This window comes from Temnothorax longispinosus, chromosome 11, assembly GCF_030848805.1.
Source record: "Temnothorax longispinosus isolate EJ_2023e chromosome 11, Tlon_JGU_v1, whole genome shotgun sequence".
In the NCBI taxonomy this organism is placed as follows: domain Eukaryota; kingdom Metazoa; phylum Arthropoda; class Insecta; order Hymenoptera; family Formicidae; genus Temnothorax; species Temnothorax longispinosus.
The window spans coordinates 7,969,732-7,995,811 of NC_092368.1; the positions used below are offsets into that span (position 1 = coordinate 7,969,732).

General features: G+C 34.5%; 2 protein-coding genes and 2 long non-coding RNA genes across 7 annotated transcripts; 2 read left to right on the forward strand and 2 right to left on the reverse strand.

Moving 5' to 3' along the window:
* Positions 1 to 2,262: 2,262 nt before the first annotated feature.
* LOC139821317 (uncharacterized) lies at positions 2,263 to 4,652 on the reverse strand. The gene is made up of 3 exons (XR_011734230.1): positions 4,335 to 4,652; positions 4,182 to 4,263; positions 2,263 to 3,881 (listed from the first exon to the last, which is right to left on the reverse strand). It is a non-coding gene; the product is annotated as an uncharacterized lncRNA (long non-coding RNA).
* A 300-nt stretch (positions 4,653 to 4,952) lies between these two features.
* LOC139821312 (lipase 3-like) lies at positions 4,953 to 23,473 on the forward strand. Of its 4 annotated transcripts, XM_071792272.1 has the most exons (11): positions 4,958 to 5,113; positions 5,185 to 5,267; positions 5,356 to 5,479; positions 12,364 to 12,652; positions 12,866 to 13,064; positions 19,844 to 19,958; positions 20,397 to 20,640; positions 20,782 to 20,940; positions 21,147 to 21,231; positions 22,055 to 22,197; positions 22,469 to 23,473. In XM_071792272.1, the coding sequence occupies exons 4-11, from the start codon at positions 12,470 to 12,472 to the stop codon at positions 22,679 to 22,681; spliced, it is 1,341 nt and encodes a 446-aa protein (XP_071648373.1). In that variant the 5' UTR covers positions 4,958 to 5,113; positions 5,185 to 5,267; positions 5,356 to 5,479; positions 12,364 to 12,469; the 3' UTR covers positions 22,682 to 23,473. The 4 variants fall into 4 exon arrangements, with proteins under 4 accessions (XP_071648374.1, XP_071648373.1, XP_071648375.1 ...); XM_071792274.1 differs by lacking the exon at positions 5,356 to 5,479; XM_071792273.1 differs by lacking the exons at positions 5,185 to 5,267; positions 5,356 to 5,479 and having other exon boundaries at positions 4,953 to 5,113.
* Positions 22,212 to 26,080, reverse strand: LOC139821316 (deubiquitinase DESI2). Its single transcript, XM_071792279.1, has 5 exons — positions 25,946 to 26,080; positions 25,673 to 25,745; positions 25,509 to 25,602; positions 25,276 to 25,417; positions 22,212 to 25,204 (listed from the first exon to the last, which is right to left on the reverse strand). The coding sequence occupies exons 1-5, from the start codon at positions 26,066 to 26,068 to the stop codon at positions 25,028 to 25,030; spliced, it is 609 nt and encodes a 202-aa protein (XP_071648380.1). The 5' UTR covers positions 26,069 to 26,080; the 3' UTR covers positions 22,212 to 25,027.
* On the forward strand, positions 25,042 to 25,638 carry LOC139821318 (uncharacterized). The gene is made up of 2 exons (XR_011734231.1): positions 25,042 to 25,182; positions 25,264 to 25,638. It is a non-coding gene; the product is annotated as an uncharacterized lncRNA (long non-coding RNA).

Sequence of the window (26,080 nt, forward strand, 5' to 3'; positions counted from 1 at the left end):
GTCTAAGGTTTGATTGTGCCTAAAAGATTTAATATTCTCATATTAAAGTACAATGTTTAAGCTTTAATTTAAGACACTTTAAAAGTTTTTCGCACATCGGATTTGTCAGCTACGAATCTTCAAAAATGATCAAAAACGCGTTTTTGGAAGGCTTTAATTCCATTTTTGTCGCAAACCTGATGTGATAGGACACTTTTGCTTGCGGATTCGGATTCAGAAAAACTATAAAAACTTGCACATTGCTTCCTCATAGTTTTTAAGTGTGCAAGTAGAAACTTGCACATTGCTTCCTTATAATTTTTAAGTGTACAAATTATAAATTTGAACATTACTCACAATTTTTAAGTATGCAAATTATAAATTTGCACGTTGCTTAATCAACATTTTATTTCGCTCATAAAGCTTCCTCTCATGAGGAAGCCTTTTTTTTATGTATAATTATTAGTAGATATTTATTAATTTGGCTTCCTCATAGAGGAAGCTTTATGAGCGAAATAAAATGTTGATTGAGCAACGTGCAAATTTATAATTTGCATACTTGAAAATTGTGAGAAGGTAATGTTCAAATTTATAATTTGTACACTTAAAAATTATAAGGAAGCAATGTGCAAGTTTCTACTTGCACACTTTCTTTATTGTGATAATTTTTATTGCGACTAATATTTGTTATACTATTACAATAGTTTTTTTTTTACTTTAAAATAATTTCTTAAGTATATAAAAATTGCTTTTATTAATAAAATTAGAAAATAATCCTTAATTGGCTTAATTGTCTGAATTTTCTCAATATTTGAGATATTGGTCTATTTTTAATTCTATTATATTTTTCAGTCTTTTCTACTCCTATTTCATATATAATTCTTTAAAATTTAGTTGATTAGACTAAACTTTATAAGACTTCTATGTATGTACGGATTCTCCGAAATTTCAAACGTCTGTAACTCAAGAACTGATTAACCAAATCTAAAAAAATTATATATAAAATAAGGGTAGAAAAGACTGAAAAATGTAATAGAATTAAAAATAGACCGATATCTCAAATATTGAAAAAGTTACAGCGTAAAACACATTTTTCTGAAAAATGAAAACCCCCCTAAAATCTATACCATTTGATGGATTTTAAGAAAATTGGAGAACAACATACTTTCTACTATGATACTATATTTGTGTACAAAATTTCAGCCCGATATCTAAAAAATTGTAGAAGTAGATGCATGTACAAAAATCCGCACGCATGCACGCACGCATACATACTTCCGGACATTTTCTACTAATGTGATTTCTCGACATTTTGAAACATTCTAAACCTATTTCCATCAAAATCTCGAAAAAATTTTTTTTCATTATCACAAAGTTTCTTCTATGAGGAAGCAAAACCACCGTTCTTCTCCGGAACGCAAAATCACGCAGACTTGTGTAATCTATCGTAACAAAATAATCAATCATTCTCAGACAGACAATGAGTTCAAGTTCTATTACTGTTATGGTTACTTGCGTCGCTATTATTATTCTAGACATTGATTATTCTAACGCAGAAGTGTTACTTATTTTCTTTTAGAGGCTAAAAGTCAATGATCAGACTATAGAACTATAAACAACCTTGATAACCGTGCAAAATGATTTCATAATTGTTAGTTAATATATTAAAAGAGCTAGAAAGTGCAGTATAACTGAATATAAAGAACAAACTTATTAGAAGAATAAAAAATTTATAAATAAGTTTTTGATGAAATTAAGAAAACCTAATTTTGCAACACGTATAATACTTTTTATTATCTGTTTTCATCTTTGTCTTTATTATTCCATTAAAAAGTTTGACAGCCTAATAAAGTTTGTTCAATTTTATTAAGAAATATATGGAGAATAGAGAAAAACAGCTTTTAAAAATTTTTCAAAATTTATGTGAATGTATGTATTACTTTTACTTACTATTTGAAATAGTTTAAAAACTAAAAAGAAATTTATATTTATATGGACAGTAAAAATCTCAAATTTTGTCACTGCACACGTTACTGATTGTTAGTATATATATTTCAGGGAACGCAACTGATGATTCTTTGTGTAGTTTTATATTATCTAGTTTTATATTATCTTCGTAGAATATACGTGGGCTGTGACAAGCATGTATGTAAATCGCTATCGTAATACTTAAGGATTTTTGTCATACACGACTAAAAATGTTTCCTTTAATCTTCTTCAATTTTCTTCACAAATATATATGTAGGTAATGTATATTTTGATAAGTAAATCACACAGAAAAAATATTTTGATATTAAGTTTTATTTGTAAATAGCGAATATATATTATAGATATTATTACAAACATAAATTTGTATCAACTTTTTATTAAAGAATTATACACTAAGCGAGAGAACGGTAGAAACAACTTTTCTTTTCAAAGAATTTAATTTACTTAATCCTATTGGATACAAATTTAAATGTGCTTGTGCATAATGCACACATTTCAATGATCTAGTTTACACCGATCATTTGATACGCGTTTTAAATAGTAGTAAATAACTAGTAAATTAGTTTAATTATTGGTTGATCAACTCAAATAAACTATTTGATACACGTATCAAGAGATCGGTGTAAACTAGGCCAATTAATATCTGCAATTGATATCTCCATTATCCTTCAAAACTTGTTGTGTAGGAATTTTTAATATTAATTACCTTTATCATTTCTACGATAAAAAATGGAAACCTAAGTAAATAACATCTCTAAGGGGGGAACCCAGTGTGAGTGATCAAAAAATGATTTTTTGGGAATTTTTTCTTAGAAAACTATAAGTAGGGTAGACCGGGGCACGTTGTCACGCGGGGCACGTTGTCACTTTGGCTTTATTTAAAAAACTAATAACCGGAGGGCAGCACCCGTCATTCCCAAAACGTGTTAGTGTATGCCCATCTTTGGTGTGTTTACAGTCTTGAGATTGCGCCAGCCGTGTTGACGTAAAATCAACTTGAAAGTTTTTTGCGACCGTAAGTAAAATTTTATTGTCTAATATTCAACGTACTGGACATGAAGCTTATGTTTTTTCAGAATAGACCTTTATATTATCTCAAAGTATGTACTTTTACCTACCGCGTGCAGTACCTAACCTTACGAATATCTCAAACGTGTCGGACATGAGGCTGTTTGAAGTAAAAAAATGCCCTCGGGGCACGTTGTCACGAATTTGATGGGAATCTATTGCGAATCTTCGGATGACGATAACGAATAAAAATATTTTATGTTTAATCACCGACATGATTATAAAAGAAAAAATGTTTATCAATAAGTTGCGCATTCGAGTGGAATTCTTGCCTATTTAGATTAAGACGAAAACTTCGTGCTTTTTGTACTTTTTTGAAATAAAATAAATGTTTCTGTGAAGGATTTTACTTTTTTACATTGCAGCGCACTATAATATATTGATATTTACGTTGTATACAGTTTGGATTACATTTTGCATGCAATTAAATTTGATGTGACAACGTGCCCCGTGACCGGGGCACGTTGTCACAAGCGACCTGTCGTTATTTATTGTTATGTAACAACTGTAGAGTAACAATCACATAAAATTCGATACTGTCCAATTGAAGCTGAGGGTTCACTCGAAATTTTGGCATATCAAAGTACTCTTAAATATTGAATGTAAAAAATACAAAAAATATTGAAAAAAATGTGTGACAACGTGCCCCGGTCTACCCTAATATTAAATTGATTTTTTTGTAATGTAAAGAGGTATTCTTAAAGAAGAAAAATATATATATATATATATTTGTCAATTTTTCAATTTTTTTAATTTTTGTCGTGTTGGCGTATAACTTTATGGCACAATGTCGGTAGTGTAAACGGTTGTCGGCGTGCAGTGCATGTAGAAACGAGCTGACTTATCTGAAAGCGAAAAAACCAATATTTTCTTTAAAGCTTAGTAAATTACACAGGGATTACACCAACTTGCAAATAAAACTATGAAAATATCGGTAATAATTTCGTCCGCCAGTGAATAAAATCAGCAAAATTAATTTATTTCTCGATTAACTGGCGCAATATATACAAAAATGCACAACGTTTCGGCTCAAGATTCGAGCCCTTTTCAAGTGCGAACTGAAACAGGAACAGCGAGAAAAAAACAAACAATATAAATGAATCGAGATAAATATTAAATTAACGACGTTAAATAGTGAGCAATACCTATATCATCTATTGACTCGTCACATAATTAATACAGATTCCTGAGTTCACGAGCATGTTCCCGCATGGCCATAAAGGTCAGCTGCGGACCAATCTTAATTTGTAGCAACAATGATATATGAGGAGAGAAAGCGACGATCAAGAAAAACTTACGAATTCCGTAATAAATTTTCGCGTCTGACTGATTCTTCGTTGCGACATGTTACATGTATGCGAGTGCTTGGGAAACTGAGCGGACAAAGAAAGAAACAAGGTGACCCGAGGTAGAAATATAAACACTTAAACAGACATGATGACACTGTCGTATATCGAGTTTAAGTTCTCGGTATCTTTTTTTAAATTAATCGTGTTCTTATATTTCTTTATAAAGAACATTTCAGCGATCTCTCTCATTTTCCAGTGAGGTTCTTTGTGTAATATTTTCGGATCTGACCACTTAAAATTATGGACCACTTAAAATTATGGCGACCAACAAGAAAACTAACGTGGTTTACAAAATTGATTGTGAGAATTGCGACGCGTCCTACATTGGTCAGACGAAGAGACATCTTGAAACAAGAGTGAAGGAACATTTCAGCGATATTAAAAAACATGACAGCAATTTCTCTGTCGTAAGTAAACACTGGATACAGAATGACCATAATTTTAAGTGGTCAGATCCGAAAATATTACACAAAGAACCTCACTGGAAAATGAGAGAGATCGCTGAAATGTTCTTTATAAAGAAATATAAGAACACGATTAATTTAAAAAAAAATACCGAGAACTTAAACTCGATATACGACAGTGTCATCATGTCTGTTTAAGTGTTTATATTTCTACCTCGGGATACCTTGTTTCTTTCTTTGTCCGCTCAGTCTCCCAAGCACTCACATACATGTAACATGTCGCAACGAAGAATCAGTCAGACGCGAAAATTTATTACGGAATTCGTAAGTTTTTCTTGATCGTCGCTTTCTCTCCTCATATATCATTGTTGCTACAAATTAAGATTGGTCCGCAGCTGACCTTTATGGCCATGCGGGAACATTATTCGTGAACTCAGGAATCTGTATTAATTATGTGACGAGTCAATAGATGATATAGGTATTGCTCACTATTTAACGTCTTTAATTTAATATTTATCTCGATTCATTTATATTGTTTGTTTTTTTTCTCGCTGTTCCTGTTTCAGTTCGCACTTGAAAAGGGCTCGAATCTTGAGCCGAAACGTTGTGCATTTTTGTATATATTGCGCCAGTTAATCGAGAAATAAATTGATTTTGCTGAAAACTATGAAAAATTGAAGCAGTTACAACGTACGCTCGTTATTTCTTATATTTTTATTTATATTTGCGTCAATTATTTCTTATATTCATCATGAGACAATGAATATGAAATTAAATACGAAAAATAAAATTTGATTTTTTTTTTAAATGTAACAAAATGTATTATAAACTATCTTAAGACTAACTTAGTTTTAAATTTTTTATTTCTTTAGATGCTCTCTCTTTCCCTCTCTCTCCCCTCTTTCCCTTTTTCCCTCTTTCTCCCTCTCTCCCCCTCCCCCCTCTCTCTCCTCCTCTCTCTCTCTCTCTCTCTCTCTCTCTCTCTCTCTCTCTCTCTCTCTCTCTCTTTCTCATCACGCATATACCATTTCAAACATATCGGTCGGTTCATTCTGTATAGTACATATATAGTCTATCATAACAAAATAATTAATCATTCTCAGTCAAACAATAATAAGTTCTACAATTGTTAAGCTTAGTTGCGTCGCTATTATTATTCTAGATGTTGATTATTCTACTGCGGAAGTATATCCTCTTCAGAGGACAAAAGTCAATGATCACATTATAGAACTATTGACAACTGCAAGGTCATTATATGGTTTCATAATTGTTAGTTAATACAGTAACGGAGCTAGAAATTACAGTTCTTAATATTCAAAGAATATAAACTTGTGAGCAAAACAAGAAATTTGTATACAAATTTTTGATTTAAAAAAAATCTAATTTTGCAACACGTAATATTTTTTTTATTGTCTTTATTATTTTATTAAAAAGTTTTGGCAACCTTATGTTTGTTCAATTTTATTAAGAAAATAGGGAATAGAAAAGAGCTTTTAAAAAGTTTTCAAAATTTACGTGAATGCATGTATGTATGACTTAGTTTTACTATTTAAAATAGTGGAAAGACTAAAAGAAATTTATATGGTAGAGCAAAAATCTCAAGTTTCGTCACTGAACACGTTACTGATGAGTATATATGTTTCAAGGAACGCAACTAACGAGAGATATTCTTTGTAGTTTTATATTATCTCGTATACTATAGGCATATACTCTGCATCTTCGTGGAATATATCGTAGGCTGCGATGCATGTACATCGCTGTTGTAATATTTAAGGATTTTTTGCCATACACACGACTATAGTTATTTGTGTAACAAGTGCGGGAAGTTGAAAATTGGACACGAGTGCGGAGTGGACGCACGAGCCGAAGCCGAGTGTGATACCCGCACGCGTGTCCAATTTTCAACCCGCACGTGTTACACACATTATTTTATATCACACGTGCGTGGAGGGTGGCCCATTGCGCGCGTGTTTTTGTGCGACGGATGGCCGATTCCACACACGAGAGATTTTCCACTCGAAACAGTGCGGTAATGAGATATTACCGCACTGTTTCTGTGAAACATTCCACGCACACGTGTGATATAATATAGTTATTTGTGTAACAAGTGCTGTAAGTTGGAAATTGGACGTGCGGAGTGGACGCACGAGCCGGAGGCGATCACCCGCACGTCCAATTTTCAACTTAACACACGTGTTACACACCCTATTTTATATTACAAGTGCGTGGAAAGTGGCCCATTGCGCGCGTGTCACGCGCGGAATGGGCCACTTTCCACGCACATGTGATATAAAAGATATTTCCTTCAATCTTCTTCAATTTACTTAACAAGTATGTGATGTATATTTTGATAAGAGTATTACACATAGAAAGAGCGAATATATAGACATTATTAGACATTGTTACAAACATAGAATTTATATCAACTTTGTATTAAAGAATTATATACGGTAAATATGCATATTAGGTCAAACCTCACCGATGACCTTGACCTTGACATATGTTGTCAAGGTCACCCTCTTGAGTGACCTTCAGAAGGTTTTAGCCGGCGGTCATTGTTTATTAAAAAGTTATAAACAAAAAATGTTTCGAAAATATAGCAGTTATTTTGAGTATTGGAAGGCATAAATGACTAATATATATGTCGAAATAGTTCACGCATACACTTTTCACGCAAACCGAGGTTTGCGCACACCTCCCCTTGCTTTCGGGGGAGGTGCGGTAGTCCCGAAATAGTTCACGCATACACTTTTCACGCGAACCGAGGTTCACGCACACCACCCTCCCCCTGCTTTCGGGGGAGGTGCGGTAGTCCCGAAATAGTTCACGCATACACTTTCCACGCGAACCGAGGTTCACGCACACCCCCCCCCCTGCTTTCGGGGGAGGTGCGGTAGCCCCAAAATAGTTCACGCATACACTTTTCACGCGAACCGAGGTTCACGCACACCCCCCTCTGCTTTCGGGCCGGCCCGAAAGCAGAGGGGGGTGTGCGTGAACCTCGGTTCGCGTGAAAAGTGTATGCGTGAACTATTTCGGGGCTACCGCACCTCCCCCGAAAGCAGGGGGGGGTGTGCGTAAACCTCGGTTTGCGTGGAAAGTGTATGCGTGAACTTTTCATGCGTGGAAAGTTAATATGCGAGATGCCACATGGGTTAGATGACGCGCTTTAAAAGTATTCAACTGTTTAAAGCGCGTCATCTAACCCATGTAAGTATTCTCTGCTTTAACAAAAAGACTTCAATTTATCAACAATTCACTACTTTAAATGTTGTGTTTTGGTAAAGCAGCGACTTTCTCGCGAAATAAAGTATTCTCTGCTTTAAAAAAAAAACGTAATATTAGTCATTTATGCCTTCCAATACTCAAATATCTGCTATATTTTTCAAACTTTTTTTGTTTATAACTTTTTAATAAACAATGACCGCCGGCTAAAACCTTCTGAAGGTCACTCAGGAGGGTGACCTTGACAACATATGTCAAGGTCAAGGTCATCGGTGAGGTTTGACCTAATATGCATATTTACCTTATATACTAAGCGAGAGGACGGAGAATTAACTTTTCTTTTTAAAGGATTTAATTTACTTAACATAATTTTAAAAGATCTGAAATATTTGTGAAGATTATTCATGAATATGTTATTATTCGTATAAAACTTGTCTAAAGCCTTTTAGACGGAGAGCTGGCTACATAAAAATGCAAGGTATAAGGTACATGAAATATTTATAGCTAGAGAGGTTCCATTAGCACTCCCGAACACTGAGTGACCAGTCTGCCTGCGCGCTTAGGAAGATTAAGGCGGGGGTGGACGGTCAAAAATGACAAATTTTACAAAGAAAAAAATGATAAAGCTCAGGGATAAAAATTATAGGAATGTTAAGTATTTGTTACTACGAAACGCGGAAAATTATTGGCAGACGATTTCGTGGAAGAGAAAGGGCCGGCAGACTGCAACAAAGCGGCGTTAACTTTTGTGAAAAAAAAATGATAAGGTACATGATTAAAAATTATTGGTAATAATTACTAAACTGTTAACGAAGCTATGTGCTAAATGGCAGACGAAAAAACTGAAGACAACATCGAGGCAGATTGTAATGAAGAGCGCAGTTTCGATCGCGCTTAATGAGATAGTTTCGTACGATGCGCTACTATGATATGTTATTTTGTTATTTATATGAATATATTACGTGTTTCTTTTTTCCATTAATGGATTTAGTTTGTATTCATTCTTTTATTGTTAAAAATAAAATAATTAATATTTATTTATTATATTGAATCTAATAGCGAATTCGGGCGCTTGCACTGGTGCACACTGAGGTGCGCACTAAAGCTTGTTTATAATCTATTCTTATATTTAAAGTCGCTTAAATACACATTTAAAAACTTTTTAGCCAATAAAACAATCTGTAATATCTATGTGGATCCTGTACAAATCATTTTATAGGCTAAAAAGTATTTAAGATGATCTGTAAATATAACAATTGATTAAGAATAAGCCTTAGTGCACACTCAGTGTGCACTAGTGCAAGTGCCCGAATTCGCTATAAATTGTTACTAATTAATCTCATAACATTTTTTATCTGCAGTTGAAAACTATAGATATATAAACATTTTTCTACAAGTTTTAAAATAATATATTGAGGTTTTAATAGATTGAAAGATTCGAAAATTATATTCGAAAATTCAACGCAGGTATAAAAACTGTTTGAAACGGTTCAGAGGGACCAAGCGGCCGAGAAACAGCTGTATAGTAGAGGCTGGAGAAGGTCATTTATGATAATAAAGATAATAAATATAAGAGAGTTCAGTATACTCGAAAACTCGACAGTGAACAGACGTCCAACGTATATTGTGCCGAATTTTATTTTTCTTCAGTGGCTTTTAGAATCTTTATTTATTGTTCATTTATTATTTATTTATTATTTATTATTTATATAATCTTTATTTATTATTTATATTTTGCAAATGTCAGTGAACTATTCGCAAAATGAGTTCGGAGCAAAAGTGTGTATTTTGTAACAACAGCAGTGAAACTAAAATCACACTTTTTAACGATAAAATTTTGGAAAAATGCAGGAAGATTTTAAAAATGCGTGTGACCTACAAGCTAAAGTATAATAAACTTATTTTACCCACAACTGCAGATAAAATCAATGGGTACCATGAAAATTGTTATAGTAATTTCACGGCTATTAAAAAAAAGTATGTTGACAATTATAGTGAATTGGTTAAATTACAGCAGTCTGGAAATACAATATCGGAGCCTGATCCTAGTAAGCACATAAATTCTTATATGACTTTTTCAATACATTGTTGATAAATAATAAAACTAATTTATTGTTTATTTTATGTAGCTAATAACGAATCAATTGCCTCATCTAATGTCGTTTTTTAGCATATATCAACGAAATCGAATCTGAGGATGATATCGATTGCGAAAGCGAAGAAGATATGCAGTACGATGAATCCGATGCAAACTGCGAAATAGAATAAGTCTACAATTTTTAATAGTATTTTTTTGTTAATGGAAAAATTATTCTAATGTTAAACATATCTTTTAGCACTTATTATATATATAATATAGAAATTGTTATCTTATTGTCGACATGATATATATATAAACAAAATGACATATCGTAGTAACGCATCGTACGGAACTAACTCGTTAAGCGCAATCGAAACCGCGCTCTTCATTACAATCTGCCTCGATGTTGTCTTCAGTTTTTTCGTCTGCCATTTAGCACATAGCTTCGTTAACAGTTTAGTAATTATTACCAATAATTTTTAATCATGTACCTTATCATTTTTTTTTCACAAAAGTTAACGCCGCTTTGTTGCAGTCTGCCGGCCCTTTCTCTCTTCCACGAAATTGTCTGCCAATAATTTTCCGCGTTTTGTAGCAACAAATACTTAACATTCCTATAATTTTTATCCCTGAGCTTTATTATTTTTTTCCTTGTAAAATTTGTCATTTTTGACCGTCCACCCCCGCCTTAATCTTCCTAAGCGCGCAGGCAGACTGGTCACTCAGTTCGGGAGTGATAATAGAACCTCTCTAGCTATAAATATTTCATGTACCTTATACCTTGCATTTTTATGTAGCCAGCTCTTAGACTATTTTGCATAATAGGCGATAGCTGTCGGCAACTTTGTCGCTGTCGCTATCGCTATCGCTATTGTTTATTGTGCAAGGGGCTTAAATCTGTAAAGATTTTATTGAAAGGGCAATATACGTTACTTATTTTTTATACGGACACACGTTATCTTAAAAAACATATTTAGAGATAAAATACAAAAAGTGTTAAGGGGAGGTTACCGTTAAAAAAATCAAATTTTTTTTTGCTTAATTTTTTACTACGTAAAACTTTAAACGCGTTTTTCTCGAAACAGCATTTTTCGGCGCGCGGGGCGCTCTACAGCTTCAACGGATGAACCGATTTTAATAAATAACGGTGCAAAAGAAAAGAAATTTAATTTAGGGGGCCTTCAGGAAGCGTTTTTTTTTCAAAAAATTGATTGCAAATAATTTTTTTCGAACGTTGAAGCAAAAGAAAACAGGGAAAAAAGAGGTTTTTTTTTCAAACGGCCACCATTTTGTTATAAGGGGGTTTTTTAAAAATCGGAAAACGATAAGGCCCCCCAAATTTAATCTATTTTAATAATTTTTTTGGTTTTTTTGTTTCCGATCAGCTGGCAAGGCTGTGGAATGCCCCGCGCACATAGAACCACGCCGTGTGGACTGAGAGCTGGAGTCGCCATTTTTAATTATTTTCTTCCGAAAAAATTCTAAATTAATCTTCATTTGTGTACAAATAAAAGCCGCGAAAATTTTTTTCTAAATGTACTTATTTTATATCAAAAAAAATTCCTGAAATTGAGGCATTTTTTGGGCCTCTGAACGGTAACCTCCCCTTAAGGTAAGCTTATCGAAAAACGAATGTTTATGGGGAATTTTATATTTTAAAGATATCTAATATATGTAAGAATATATTGGTATAAAATATCTCGGATATGAAAAATTCCTCTTAATACGACAACAATGGTTTTTGGAAGTTTACTTAACTCATCTACTCTTCTCTCTAATATTCTAGTTTCCATAAGTAATTAGCATATATGTGTATTATATTACACATTATATATTAAATCTTTGAGTCTCACATTTTATTTATTTCATACCTGACTCCACTTCAAATTATATTTATATAAAATGTGTGATTAATATTATAGTTCCTATAATTAGATAAAAATTTAAATGTGCTTGTGTATATGTACACATTTCAATGATCTAATTTACACCAATCACTTGATACGCGTATTAAATAGTAAATACTAGTACATTAGTTTGATCATTGGCTGATCGCTGATCAGATCAAATGAACTATTGCGTATCAAAAGATCAGTGTAAACTAGGCCAATTATTATCTCCAATCCATTATCCTTCAAAACCTGTTTGTAGGAATTTACAATATTAATTACCTTTATCATTTCTACGATAAAAAATGGAAACCTGAGAAAATATAACGTCTTTAAATTATTGTCGACTCAGCACTCATGGCGTTTGCTTCTCATTGCAGACCGCATTGCAGGAACAAGTTGCATCACGAAAAGTATTTGAAGTGACATTGTGCCGACAGTTAAGAGTTTTTCTACAATCTACTATGCAATAAGTTGATATCAGATATGAAATCCACGTTGCTTGCATTTTTAATTATTATGACGTTCTCAAAAGGACGATTGCAGGGCATATCGTCCTTTCTTCAAAACGAATTCCTAAAGTTTCTCTTTCCTAAGGACCCTGGTTTAGTGAGAGTAAGAAGAATGGATCGAGCCGAAGAAATAAACAGTGGAAAAATATTGGACTTTGTGAGTAAAAATTGATTTTAATTTAAGTCCTACATGTATTTTGTAATAAATTCAATTTATCTTTGTAGTTCTATGATAAATATAATAGATTAAATTATACAATTTCAAGTCTCTGAATATTATATAAATATTTTTTTAGATTTAGAGCAAATCGAAATCGAAATAGAGATGAAACGATAATATTCGATGTTACATATAATGCTATTCTTTTAGATTGGCCTGATAGAACGATATAATTATCCCGCTGAGGAGCATAACGTGACAACGGAGGATGGTTACAATTTGAAAGTACACAGGATACCTGGAAGTCCATTGTTGGATGGCAAGAAAAAAAAGGAAATTGTATTCATGCAACACGCTCTTTTGGCTTCATCTGATAGCTGGGTATTGCGCGGTCCTAGTAAAGACCTTGGTACGTATTTGCGATAACATGTGGTTGTTAATGTAAGGTACGAATTAATTTGAAGCATCGTGTAAAATTTCACCATATAGCGTTTTTGTGGAAAAAATTTCACCTTCAAATCTTATAACTTGAGAATTACTAATATGCTTTGACGTTTTTGTAAATATGTCCTTTTTTTAATAATTTGTTCGAATATTTTTTTATATAAGAAAAAATGTTGAGACAGTAATATTTAATATTATTTTAACCTCCCTTACGAAAAAAACACCCTAAATAACATCCAAAAAAACACTTAAAAAACACCAAAAAATAATAGCGTAATTTCGGTGTAAACGCCATTTGGGGATCCGAAATTACGCTATTATTTTTTGGTGTTTTTTTGGTGTTTTTTTGGGTGTTTTTCTTGGCGTTAACGCTCAAATGGTGTAAACGCCATTTGGGTATCCGAAATTACGCTATTATTTTTTGGTGTTTTTTTGGGTGTTTTTTTAGGTGTTATTTAGGGTGTTTTTTTCGTAAGAGTATATATTTCATAAAAAACGATATATATATATATATATATATATATAAATTATAAAATGCAAGGTTAAAACTTTGACTTATTATGAGGCCACATTATACATATAACTTCGAATTATACATAGATATAGATAAACCATACATACTCGTCACTGAGTAAAAATGGCGATCATGCGACTCTGACGCCGCGCGTCCATTTACCGACTTTGACTATAAATATACCAGATACATATACATATGTGCGACACCGGATATGCCTTCGCTTTGTGGTGTGTGTTGGCAGCATGTGGAGGAGATCGGGAGATGCGCTGGGCCTGTATTCCCTTCCTACCTACCGATAACTGTCGGTTCGATTAAGCGTCGTTGCGCAGGTTTCTCGTATCATATAGAAGCTGCGCCAACATGGCCGACCAGGCCGACGCCGTTAACGGCACTGACGACGAACAAAATATGGCCCCTACGCATGCGCTAGCAGCGCATCCCCTCCACATGCTGCCAACGCACACCAAAGCTGCCAAAGCAAAGGCACATCCTTCTTCTTCTTCTTCTTTTTCTATTTCGTTGGCTCCTGCCTCTTTTCAGAGGACAATACGGCCAGTATTTTCCACTGTTTGTTATACAAAGTCTGGAACACTGTTAGCGTAGCGAAGTCTGAATGGAAATACCAAAAATCTGAGTGGAAACTACTGCACAGTAACAGTCGCAATACTTTCAAAAATTTTTCCTGCCGGACAAAACACGTTCGAACAGGTCCCGCGCACGTTCTGCGAATGTGACAATGCAAAGGCACATCCGTGTGCTGTCGAGCGTCTAAATCATTAATTCAAACAAATAATTAATGTAAAATAAATATTCAATAAATGTTAAAAAAAATTTTTTTACAATGAATTGTACAATGTATAATTAATGAAAAGTAAATATTTAAAAAAACATTTAAAAAAATATCATTTGCTACTTGGGTATATATATATATATATAATTCAAAGTTAGATATATGTATAATGTAGCCTCATAATAAGTTAAAGTTTTAACCTTGCATTTTATAATTTTTATCTTTTGTTTTATAATTTGGTGTCAACACTGAAACCCGATTGTCGACACCAAAAGTTAGGTGTCGACACCCAAAGTTTCGGTGTCGACACCAAAATTTGGATGTCAACACCAAAAATTGAGTGTCGACACCGAAACTTTGGGTGTCGACACCAAAATTTGGGTGTCGATACTGAAACTTTGAGTGTCGACATCAAAAGTTGAGTGTCGACATTCAAATGTCGGTGTTAACACTGAAAATTTAGGCGTTGACACCGAAAATGGAGTGTAAACACCCAAAGTTGGGTGTAAACACCAAAATCTTGGGTGTTTTTTTTGTAAGGGCTTGTAACGCCTGCATTTGGATTTCGCTGTTATAAAATTCTGAAACTCATATATTTGGCTTATTTTACTATTTGAAGGTGAAAAAACCGGCAGAAAAAGATTTGGAGCCTAAAGAGTGAAAATTATGGTATGTTACAGTAGTGCAACGTTGACCCTGCCATTCTACAGCCAAATTAAGGTTAACCCTCAAAAGACTACGTGCTTTTTGGCACCTTAAAAGTACTGCGTCGGGTCCTTTTTGCCTTTCGACTTATAAATAATATTAAATATCATTCAAAAAATTCCGCAAAATTCATGGATATTCTTTGAACTTTCCTCTTTTAAGCTGTAATGTTGGTTTCTAAAAATTTTTTTTCTTTAATAGTTTTTTTTTTAGTTATTAGCATAAAGAAATTGAAACATTCTGAACACATTTAGAAAAACAAAAAAAATTTTTTTTTTTACGAAAACAAAGCTTCCTCTATGAGGAAGCAAAAGTGATTTTTTTTTAAATAAAAAATGAGTTTAAAAAATTTTCAAATACAGTTTCTTACAGGAAAAGAGTTGCTCTTTCCGATGGTAACGGTCACAATAGCGTAAGATCAAACCAGATATCCTATTTCACTGATTGAAAGTTGGCAATTTTCAAGTGGCGTTTTCACGTTATTTCAAGGAAAATACGGGCTGTAAGAGAACAACAGCATGTTTTTCATCAATTTTTATCAAAAGATAGCCCAGTTAGATTACAAACGCATTTATCGCAGATTGATCGAGCATAGCAAAGAAAAATCTTAGAGGTCATCTGTTCGTTTTTCGTGCAACCGTGTAGGAAGAAATCATTTTATCGCGCTTGACGCTTGAAAATGCGTCAAAACTATGAAAATTAGGTGATTTTCAAGAAAAAAAAAGTTTGGAAAAAAGTGCATTTATACTTACGTAAAAGACTCCGTCGGGTCCTTTTCGACCTTTTGAGATTTGTTCTCGCTGGCATCCGGAGACAAATTGACAGACCAAGATGTCCTTGCCCGTGAAGGACCCTCCTACCCTAAAGTTTTTTTACGTACACAATAGATGTCGTCACTGTTCCGGATTCAAAAGATATTCAGGATCGTATTTTTCGGGTGGACGAAAACGACCCGACGTAGTCCTTTGAGGGTTAAAATAACTCCCGCAATCATTTTTCATATTCATTTACTCTCTTGTAACGGCCTGACTTTATCGAACGCGGACGAGTTTACGGGATCGGGAGTTCGATGACAGGCCCAGAAACAGTAATCAATTTGCCATGTGAATATGCACTTTATTCGAATATTCAAAACTATACTATAAACTATCATATACAATACTCGGGATTCGGTATTACACACGAACTGAACGCGGGAAATTACCGTGGTCGGTAGTGCCGGTGTACGCGACGCGGTATACGAAATCTCGGGACTCGAGTCTTCGCCTCGAGGTGCGGTACGCAAGGGAGGGATAACGCAGCGCGGTATTTTACAGAACGGAGTTCGTTGCGGTATACAGGGCTACGATAAGGCGGAACGCGGTAGATTACATACGGAACGCGGCTACGAGTAGACGCTAATGGAACGCGGTATATTACATAGTGATTGATACATATATTGAGTACATACAAGAAAGATATACGCTGATAACGGAACGCGGTATATTACATACGGAACGCGGGACGTGACATACGGAGCGCGGTATATTACACGCGGGACGCGGCTACAGCTATCAGAACGCTGTATGCGATGCACGGGAAGCGAGCGCGGTAGGTTGTACCAGAGGATGGCAGAATCCCGGGATCACGGTTGTGAGAACTCTCGCGGCGAGGCCGAGCACGCTCGACCCCGCGGTACCGTGATCGTCGGGGCAATCAGGGAGTTCGGGAACACTCTGAGAACCCTCAGTCGAGAACCAGAACTCTGGACCTCGTTGTACGTGTTGCCCTAGGATTCGGATGGTATCGGGAGGTAGCTTCGTCAGGAGAGCCGAGATGAAGACGAAGTGTCTTCCTCGTCGAGCGCGCCGGCTTTTTATACCGCGCGTCGCGGTGAGCGTGGCAGGAGGGAGGCCGATCGTCAGGCGACGGTGCGGTGGTGGGAGCGGCGCGATCCCGCGTGCTCGCTTCGGCGGGGATCGGCTCGCTTCGGCGCTCGTCGGCGTCGTGCGGGAGGGCACCGGTGCGGCGGATTTCCCGCGCACACGGTGCGTTTCAAGTACTTAAAAAGATGTGGGCGCACCGCGCCCTGTGCTCGCCCGACGGGGGAATCGGTCGGGCGGCTCCCGGAGGGTGGTAGCCGGGGATGATGCTTTGTCATAAGGGGTGCATCGTTACACTCTAACTAAAGGAATCAACACGTATTTACGAAAAAAAAATAATAATTCTAATTTTGTTTTTCGAGCACGTTTCTCTGGCGATTTTCGGCCTCGTGGTTATCTAAGTCGGAGACGCAATGTTGTTTTCGGAAAAAAAACGCTTCGTTATACTTGGCCTAGAACGGTGGGATCTCCCGCAATTATTATCATGGGGGCTCACTGAGGCGGTCGGATGCCGGCGCTGTAGGCCCTAGATGTTTGAAGGCATGAGCCTTTCGCATCATTGGTTCCGGGTGTGCCGGCCATTTCGACTGGGGTTCGCTTCTTTCTGGAGATAAAGTGCCCCCCCCCCTGTTGACCTCTCGTGTGTCCTTTGTTGACTAATTACGTGTTTCCTGGCGCCTTTGGCGCAAGGAAAGTCTCGTCACATGATGTTATACCTCTGTCTTCCGTGTGGCGTGACTGTGGTCCGATGTGCTAAATGTTAGGAGGAGGGGTTTTTGGTGGGTGCAAGCCCCACATATCCTGACGGCCGGGGTCAGGAATGCGCGAGGCATTTTCCCCTCCTCCACGTAAACAAAAAAAACGGTGGGATCTATATTTTACTACGAGAGTAATAAAGTATATATAGAACTAACGATCCATACCAGTAAAAGATCCTCAGTTGTCGACAGGACAATTTGGTACGCCCATAAAGTAATGTTGCACTAGTGCAACTGTGGAAAGTGTATTTGTGGAGGCAGTAGGTTCCGCCCTTCTGCGGGGGGCTCCACTACCGTTAACCCTTTCAGTCCCAGGCGGCGATATATTTAATATTGACCACCTTTTGAGTCTTCTTTCCTTCATCGTAACTTTTAGTATAACTGCAAAAACTTGCATTTTTTTCTTTTTTATGTTGCTAAGGTTCAAACTTGATAATCAAGTAGCATATTTAGCAATATTTTTTATAATTTTTTTTGTTATTAACAAATTTACATAAAAAAACGCACCACTTTTTCGGTTGAATTTGATTGTAACGAAATTTGATAAAATTAATGTATACCTTAAAACATGGTTTCTTATATTTTCGAGGTCGCTGATTACGAATCTGAAAGTAGATTTTCAAAATTCAAAATGGCGGATCCAATATGGCGGACGAATTTTAAAAAATCAACCTGATTCGCTTGAAACTTGTCACTCGGGGGTTTTCGGGGTCGCTGATTACGAATCTGAAATCAGATTTTCAAAATTTAAAATGGCGAATCCAATATGGCGGACGAATTTTTAAAAATTAATCCGGTTGATTTTTACAAATTTGTCCGCCATATTGGATCCGCCATTTTAAATTTTAAAAATCTGATTTCAGATTCCTAATCAGCGACCCCGAAAACCCCCGAGTAACATAAGTTTCAAGAGAATCCGGTTGATTTTTACAAATTCGCCCGCCATATTGGATCCGCCATTTTGAATTTTAAAAATCTGATTTCAGATCGTAATCAGCGACTCCGAACACCATATACTCAATGCGTTTTGTAGATATTTGGCTATTCCCTTAATTATGGGACTGAAAGGGTTAAACTAGACATATAGTGTGCCTTGCAAAGTACATGCGTGGACTTTCTATGCGTGGAAAGTTGTAAACCTATGTGGCAACTCGTCTCGCGTGGAAACGGAGCCCCTCCCCTGCCAAGGCTAACTCTTAATTTTCGACATTGCCCACTTGGAACTTGAAACCGAGCAAAGTCCGCAATGTGATAATAGTCGTTGACATTGCCTTCGCTGGATGGGCAGTGTTAGCTTTGCCCACATCAAACCGGGCAATGTCGCCGCTAATAAACTACTTTGCCCAGTCGCGTTGTGCAATGCTGACGTTGCCCGGGCAATGCCGACACTGCACACTATATGCGGACTTTGCCCGTAACATATATACAAATAAAATATACAATATTATTTTTGAAGATTTTTGCTTGCTGAAAATGAGCGTCGAGTGTCAACGTGAAATGGCACCTTTAGATTTTAAAGAGGATTACAAAGAAATAAAATAGAATATTAATCAAATATTAAAGTTTTAAAAGTTGTGAAATATAATAATGTTTTTGAAAAATTAATTTTAAATTTTAGAAAAAAACTAGCTGCCCCGGCGAACTTTGTACCGCCTAACAGTAATGAATGTAGTGATAAGACACGCAAATAGTCCCTCTCTCCCCCTCCTTTCTCTCTCCCCCCTTTCCCTTTTTCCCCCTTTCTCCCTCTCTCTCCCTCCCCCCTCTCTCTCTCCTCCTCTCTCTCTTTCTCTCCCCCTCTCTTTCTCTCTCTCTCCCCCTCCCTCTCTCCCTCTCTCCCTCCCTCTATGTATTTGGATATCTTTCTAGATTAATTTTTTTTTTTACGTGAATTTTTCCGATATTTTATTAGTTATTCTGCTATTCCGGAAAATTCTACCCCTATTTCATATACTTGTGGTAAAAATTCGGCCCAGCCGTTCTTGAGTTATAAGTGTTCTAACTAACCCGACTTTGTTTTATATATTAAGATAACGATATACATTTCTTTGAATCTGGTATATACATCCTACATATAGTGCACCATCACTAATATTATCTTTTATATCGCAGCATTTTTACTGGCAGATCAAGGATATGATGTATGGATTGGAAATGTGAGAGGAAATAGTTACTGCAGATCACATGTGAATATGACGATAAACGATCCCAAATTCTGGCAGTATAGGTAAAACATTAGCGTTCAAAATTATTTTAAGAAAACATCAGATCACAAGTTTATAAATCAATTTTAAACCGAAAGTATAATACGTTCTGCCTAAAAACGAGATATTATTTGAAGCAAAATGATAATGTAATCAAATCGTTACTTGTACTAAATAGAGTATAGTTACCAAACCAAGTGATATGAATATAAAGTTAAACATTTCTTAAAGAGTATGCAATGAAGACATAAAGCATATGTATGAAAATGAGGAAAAAAGGATATAATAGTTATAACACGTTTTGTAAACATTAAAATTTGCATCGTATTCTCTTCAGTAGCCAGATTGTAAATCTTTCATTTTTTAAATCTTTTTCTCACTGTAAATTGATTGCGTGCATTTGTCAAACAGAGGGGAGAGCGAAAAAATATATGTTTTATATCATAATTCTTATTTTTCAGCTTTCACGAAATTGGAATAAAAGATTTGCCGGCCATGTTCGATTACATTCTCAATTATACAAAGCAAAAAGATTTATATTATATCGGTCATTCAATGGGAGGTACTACGCTACTCACTCTTCTGTCATCAAAACCGGAGTACAATACGAAAATAAAAATGGCTATTGGTCTGGCTCCAGCTTCTTTTTGGATAAAAGTAACACCTATAACTAACGAAATTGTTAACACTTTTCCAACACTGAAGGTAGCTGCCAAAATCTGTAACTTCTTATTACAAGCAATAGTGTTTAAAATACAAGAATTATAATTTTTATTATTTAATGTGCTAAAAATATTCTTAGCTATTATGAGGTAATACTTGAATTGTTTGTTTTACATGTTCCAGGAAGTTCTACAAAAGCGTGGAATATATGATTTTCTTCCACAATCTTTAGCGACTGTTACGGTAGGAAAAATGTTATGTAAAGAAAATACGATGACTCAAATTATTTGCGTCACTATATTATTCTTAGTCGCCGGTCCTGATCCAGCACAACTTAACACTGTGAGTTTTAACGTACATAACATACAAAACACAAACGTAATACAATGTTTATAATGTGCGTAAATATTTTTTATTATATTATATGATTTTTCTAATTTTTTATAATTATATAAATTTTCTGTGACAGCTCATCTAAACCACTGCCTACCCTCCTCTATTAATTAATCGCTTTATAACGTCATCTATATAAATTATTTCTGTTATAGACAATCCTGCCAGATATATTCTCCTATCTTCCAGCCGGGACTTCTGTACAAACATTAGAGCATTTTTACCAAAATATACGTATGAGTGAGTATTCTACTTTTATAAAACAATATTCCGGTTGATGTAATGTTACAATAAAACATTTTCTTGTCGTTTAAGATAAGATATAATTGAAAGATCTAAATTAATTTATCATTTTCTACAGATTAATTTATAACTGTATGCACATTTAATTATTTTTTTCCAAATATATACTTTTAAGTTTTGGACACGTATTTATATAGATATAGAGGAGACCGGGGCGAAGTCAGCCCCGGGGTGGAGTTGTTTTTGCAATTATCTCGAAATCTGTATGTTAATTGTGTGAACTCGCCATTAATACTGTAAGTGCGGCTTATGGTGCCCACGTGACCAATGGAATTTAGTGAGGTTATCGGTTACGTGCCATGTTGTAATTCTTATCGAAGGAAACGTGTTTTCGCAGGTCGAAAGTAAAATTTCTTCCGCATCAAAAGTTTGTAATATGAAAAAGAAAATTGATTTTCTTGAAATTATTTTCCGCTTTCCATTTTTCTACTAAAAAACAATGAATAAAGTGTATTCTATTATTTTTTATTATCAAAATTATGCCGTATCTTTATTTAAAATCCAGTCCGAGAATGAAGACACGACTCCACCCCGGGAATTTTGACTTTTCGATTTTTGCACCTTTGTCGTTTTTACTCTATACCGGTTGAACAAAGCGACGTAGACCAAAAATGCCTATATAAATTTTGTAGTCAAGGGTTTACTCTTTACAATGGTATACTATATTTCACTAAAATGATTTATTTTGTTGTTAAAAATCGGCACAAAAAAGGGCCAACTTCGCCCCGGTCTCCCCTACGATTAATATCGATTGTTGCAGAGGACTTTCGAAACTATGATTATGGAATAGCTGAAAACTATAAGCGATACAAACAAAAAACAGCCCCAAGTTATGATCTGAAAAAGATTACTGCTCCAATAATTTTATTTTACTCAGCAAATGATATGATTGTTACAAAAGAGGTAACAGTTCTCCGTTAAGTTTTTCACTGTCTAACTTTTATTCACTTTTATATCACAAATAAAAACAAAAGAAATATATACACAAACATAATGAAATGGTGATTATGTAATATGTTAACAATATGAAAGAATCTGTTTGAATGTAATGCAAAGTGTAATGCAAAAAGGAAAAACAGTTGATTTATATCAATCGGATCTATTTTCTACTCTTTATACATTTAAATCATCTCGTTATTAATGACGTTCTTTTCATTATGTTTTTGATTTTCAGAATGTGTTGGAACTTGGCAAACGCTTACCAAATGTTCTTTTAACTGAGGAAGTCCCATACAAACTTTTCAATCACTTAGATTTCACGTGGGCAATCAACGCGAAAACTCTTTTATACCATCGTGTGTTAGAACTAATACAAAAGTTTGATGCTGACCAAAATAAGCCTATAAATCTAATCGATGAATGTAAATTAAATGGAGAGAAACCCTAATCTCTCTATATAATTTGAAATGTTAGTAAACGTAGAATTGCTAAACAATCAGCAATTAAATTATATGCATCCGTGCGTGTGTGTATTTCTTTAAATTCACATAAAATTTGTCAATATAAAATTATCAATTATTATATGTTAGGCTATGTTGTGATAAGATTAAAATGAAAACACTATTAGACATACTCAATATTGAGTTACTATTAATCGTAAATGATTAAGCGATATATATATTGTACATATTAAAGGTATACCTTGCGTACCCCATTTTTTAATCAGAATATATCTAACCTAATCTTGTGTGAAATAACAAATCAGTGCTACTTTTGACATTATTGAAATCGACTTCAATAATAATGTAAAATGGAAGATCTCAAATTTTTTGAGATTATTCAAAGCAGTAAAGAAAACATTCATGCAAATAATGGATCGGTGTAGCCCCGATTTGATTCCGACAGCTTTATATATATTAAATGCATTATTACAAATACTTATTTTTACTTGGTTGTTACAAATATACGTTTACATTAGACAATCGATACTATAAACTGCAAGAAAAAAAAAGGAAAGTTCTTTTTTATTGTAGCAATCATAATTAATCTTATGAATGTGTGCGTGTGTGTTCGTGTATCTGCGCGTGCATGTGTGATTAAATTACAAACGAAATATAGAAGTAGGTACTTTTGTAAAGAGAAGGTATATTTTTATTACACAAGACAAGATATCTGAAAGGTTACTCGTATCAGCATTGCAAAATTGTTTATTTCAATAAATGCAAAATATTATTTTCAAGCTTCTTCATCCGTTATAATCACTGCTGTAAGGATTGAATTGAATTATAAACGGAGGTTTAATTGTAATTAAACGTGTAATGCAAGAAAAAAGTTCACACAATTTCTCACTCTAAACGCCAGAATGTTTAACAGAATTATACCAGAAATCTTAAACTTATCCAAATTATACGTCAGATCATTGATACTTAGGTGACCCATGTAGATGCCTTGTCTTTTAGAAAATTTAGAATGAGTTAAATTTTTGTGGCATCTAATCAAATTTTGTTGAAAAAAATTCGAATAGCCATTTTTTTAATATATACGGAGGGAACATACAATCCATCATACTTTTACAATCAATATATATGTCTGTTAATTAAGCCTCAAATTAAAAACCTTTTAAAACAGAATCAACTTGTAATTAAATGGAAAGAGTACAGTTTTATTATCTATTTGATCCTTCGAAACTTAAGTTTAATAATTAAAAAACTATCTATAAGTATTTTAAAGTCAATCACAAATTGTTCGAAGAAATCTTTCCTTTTTTTCTCATTTTCCTTTTTTCTCACGTTGTCATTATTTAACTCGTTTATTTCAACATACTTTGTATAAATTAGGAATTTCGCTTATTTGGCAAAAAATATACATTCATTGCTTTAAGTTTCATTAAAGATATTTGTTCATAAGTTAACTATATTTAAGCCTCTATATTCTTAACCCATAAAAAAAAAAGAGCAGTACTTCTATTTTTAACTTACTCCTCTCAATCTTTACTCGTATTTTAATGGTTTGATCTATATAATATGTAGAATAAAAATATCACGCGTGTATAATCGATCTAGAGTAATGAACCAAGTGATAATAAGACGGCGTAAGAGCTCAAATTTGTACGGAGATTCAGCTATTAAAAATAATATGTAGTATTAAGAATACGGCAGCTTGTTTTACCTTTTTATCTGTGTAAGTACGGGTGTGTGCGTGTATGTGTTTGTCATGTTAATTACGGAAAGCAATTAGATCATTAAATGTTTAAACCATTTTGCATTCAATATGCCTTACATACAACATATATTTAGTTCTTTGATGTGCATGTATTAACTTTAAAACATATTGCTTTATAGTTTTACAAGCATAAGAAATAAGAATCTTTACGAAAAATTTAAGTATTTTAATGTACGTCTTTCTAATGTAACAAGTTTCTTTCTTTTTTATTGGCAAATGAGTTTTCTGCTCGTTACGGTTTAAATTTATACGTAATTATCTATTCATTATGTAACTATCATATCTCGACTGTATTATTCAACAAAGAACACATGCGATCTTGTGGATCGCCGTCTTAGGAAACAACGTGTTGCAGCAAAGGCAATTTCTTTTCGGTACTAATTGTCAGCAGTCGCATTCAAGTGTACAATATCAAATTTGTACCTTGTCTTGGTTTAGTTTCTCAGGTTGTTTCAAATCTTGGCAATATAGTCAGTCCTAATTAACATTTCTTCTCACAATGTTTAATTATCTAAAATGTATAACTTCTACGGTATTTTAGACCGTGAATTTCAACAGTGTTAGCCAAATGTTACAACGAAGTGTCCGATGGTGGTGTACTTTCGTGATGACTAATTTGACTTAGAGAGTGTTGTAAAGCGTCAGGCGTTAGCCATTCCTTTGGCAAGCAACGTTGGAGAAACGGTACGCACGAACTGAAATACGCCAGACGATTTACCCAACCAGGTATTTCCTGTCCACATAGAATCTGAAATACATTGATTCTCATTATATCTTCATGTAATTTGCTTATCGATATCGTTACAGAAAGCAACGCACCAACGTGAACTGACTGCTGAAGTGATTGCAATTTTTATTCATCAAATGATACCGATCTCCTCTAAAATCTTTGCCTAATTCCGCAATAATTCTTGAAACATCTTCTTCCGTGAAATCTGTATATCCAATATGAACGGATTGTCTGTAAAACAAGAGGATCGCACTGATTTTTATGGCCTTCGAGAAAATGTACGTTTTACATTTACAAAAAAAAACAAATAGTTAAATTTTACCTATATCTAAACTGCTCGCCTAATTCTTCAGCCACTCTCGGAGTGATCTCAAAAATGCCGCTTTTTGGTTGAGCATGACCACCGTACGCATATTCTGAAGCAGAAATGTATTTCTGTTAAATTCTTGTTTCTTCGTACTTTTATTTTTTGAATATAATACCTACCTGTCCCATATATTTCCACTCCAGAATGAAATACTCCGAGACCAATAGGGGTGGTATATTCATTTATCCAATACTACAACATAACATTTGACATAAATTACATCAACAAGAAGATGGTCATCTTACAATTGTCTATTTTCTATGAATAATGTTTGACTTCTGATGAAAGACTAGTTAATTGCAACTGATTTTATAAAAGTTATTGATCGACAGTGATAAGCGATTCATAATAATGCACATTTTATTTGTGATACATTGAAAATAGCGACTTACCATGTCATAAACATTAAGAATGATTGGTTCACGTGCCATTTTTGGGATTAATTCCTCGCTATCTTGCGGATAACCCAAACAGCTGGGGAAAGAGAGATTGCAGTTAAGGCCTGACGAAAACATTATTGGAAACTT

Coding starts and splice junctions, on each gene's coding strand:
- LOC139821316 (XM_071792279.1), bottom strand. CDS start 26,068: ATGTTTTCGTCAGGCCTTAACTGCAATCTCTCTTTCCCCAGCTGTTTG. Junction 25,603..25,672: donor AGTGGAAATATATGGGACAG/GTAGGTATTATA, acceptor TTTCTGCTTCAG/AATATGCGTACGGTGGTCAT. Junction 25,418..25,508: donor GGCGAGCAGTTTAGATATAG/GTAAAATTTAAC, acceptor CTTGTTTTACAG/ACAATCCGTTCATATTGGAT.
- LOC139821312 (XM_071792273.1), top strand. CDS start 12,470: ATGAAATCCACGTTGCTTGCATTTTTAATTATTATGACGTTCTCAAAA. Junction 12,653..12,865: donor GTGGAAAAATATTGGACTTT/GTGAGTAAAAAT, acceptor CTATTCTTTTAG/ATTGGCCTGATAGAACGATA. Junction 20,941..21,146: donor ATCCAGCACAACTTAACACT/GTGAGTTTTAAC, acceptor TTTCTGTTATAG/ACAATCCTGCCAGATATATT.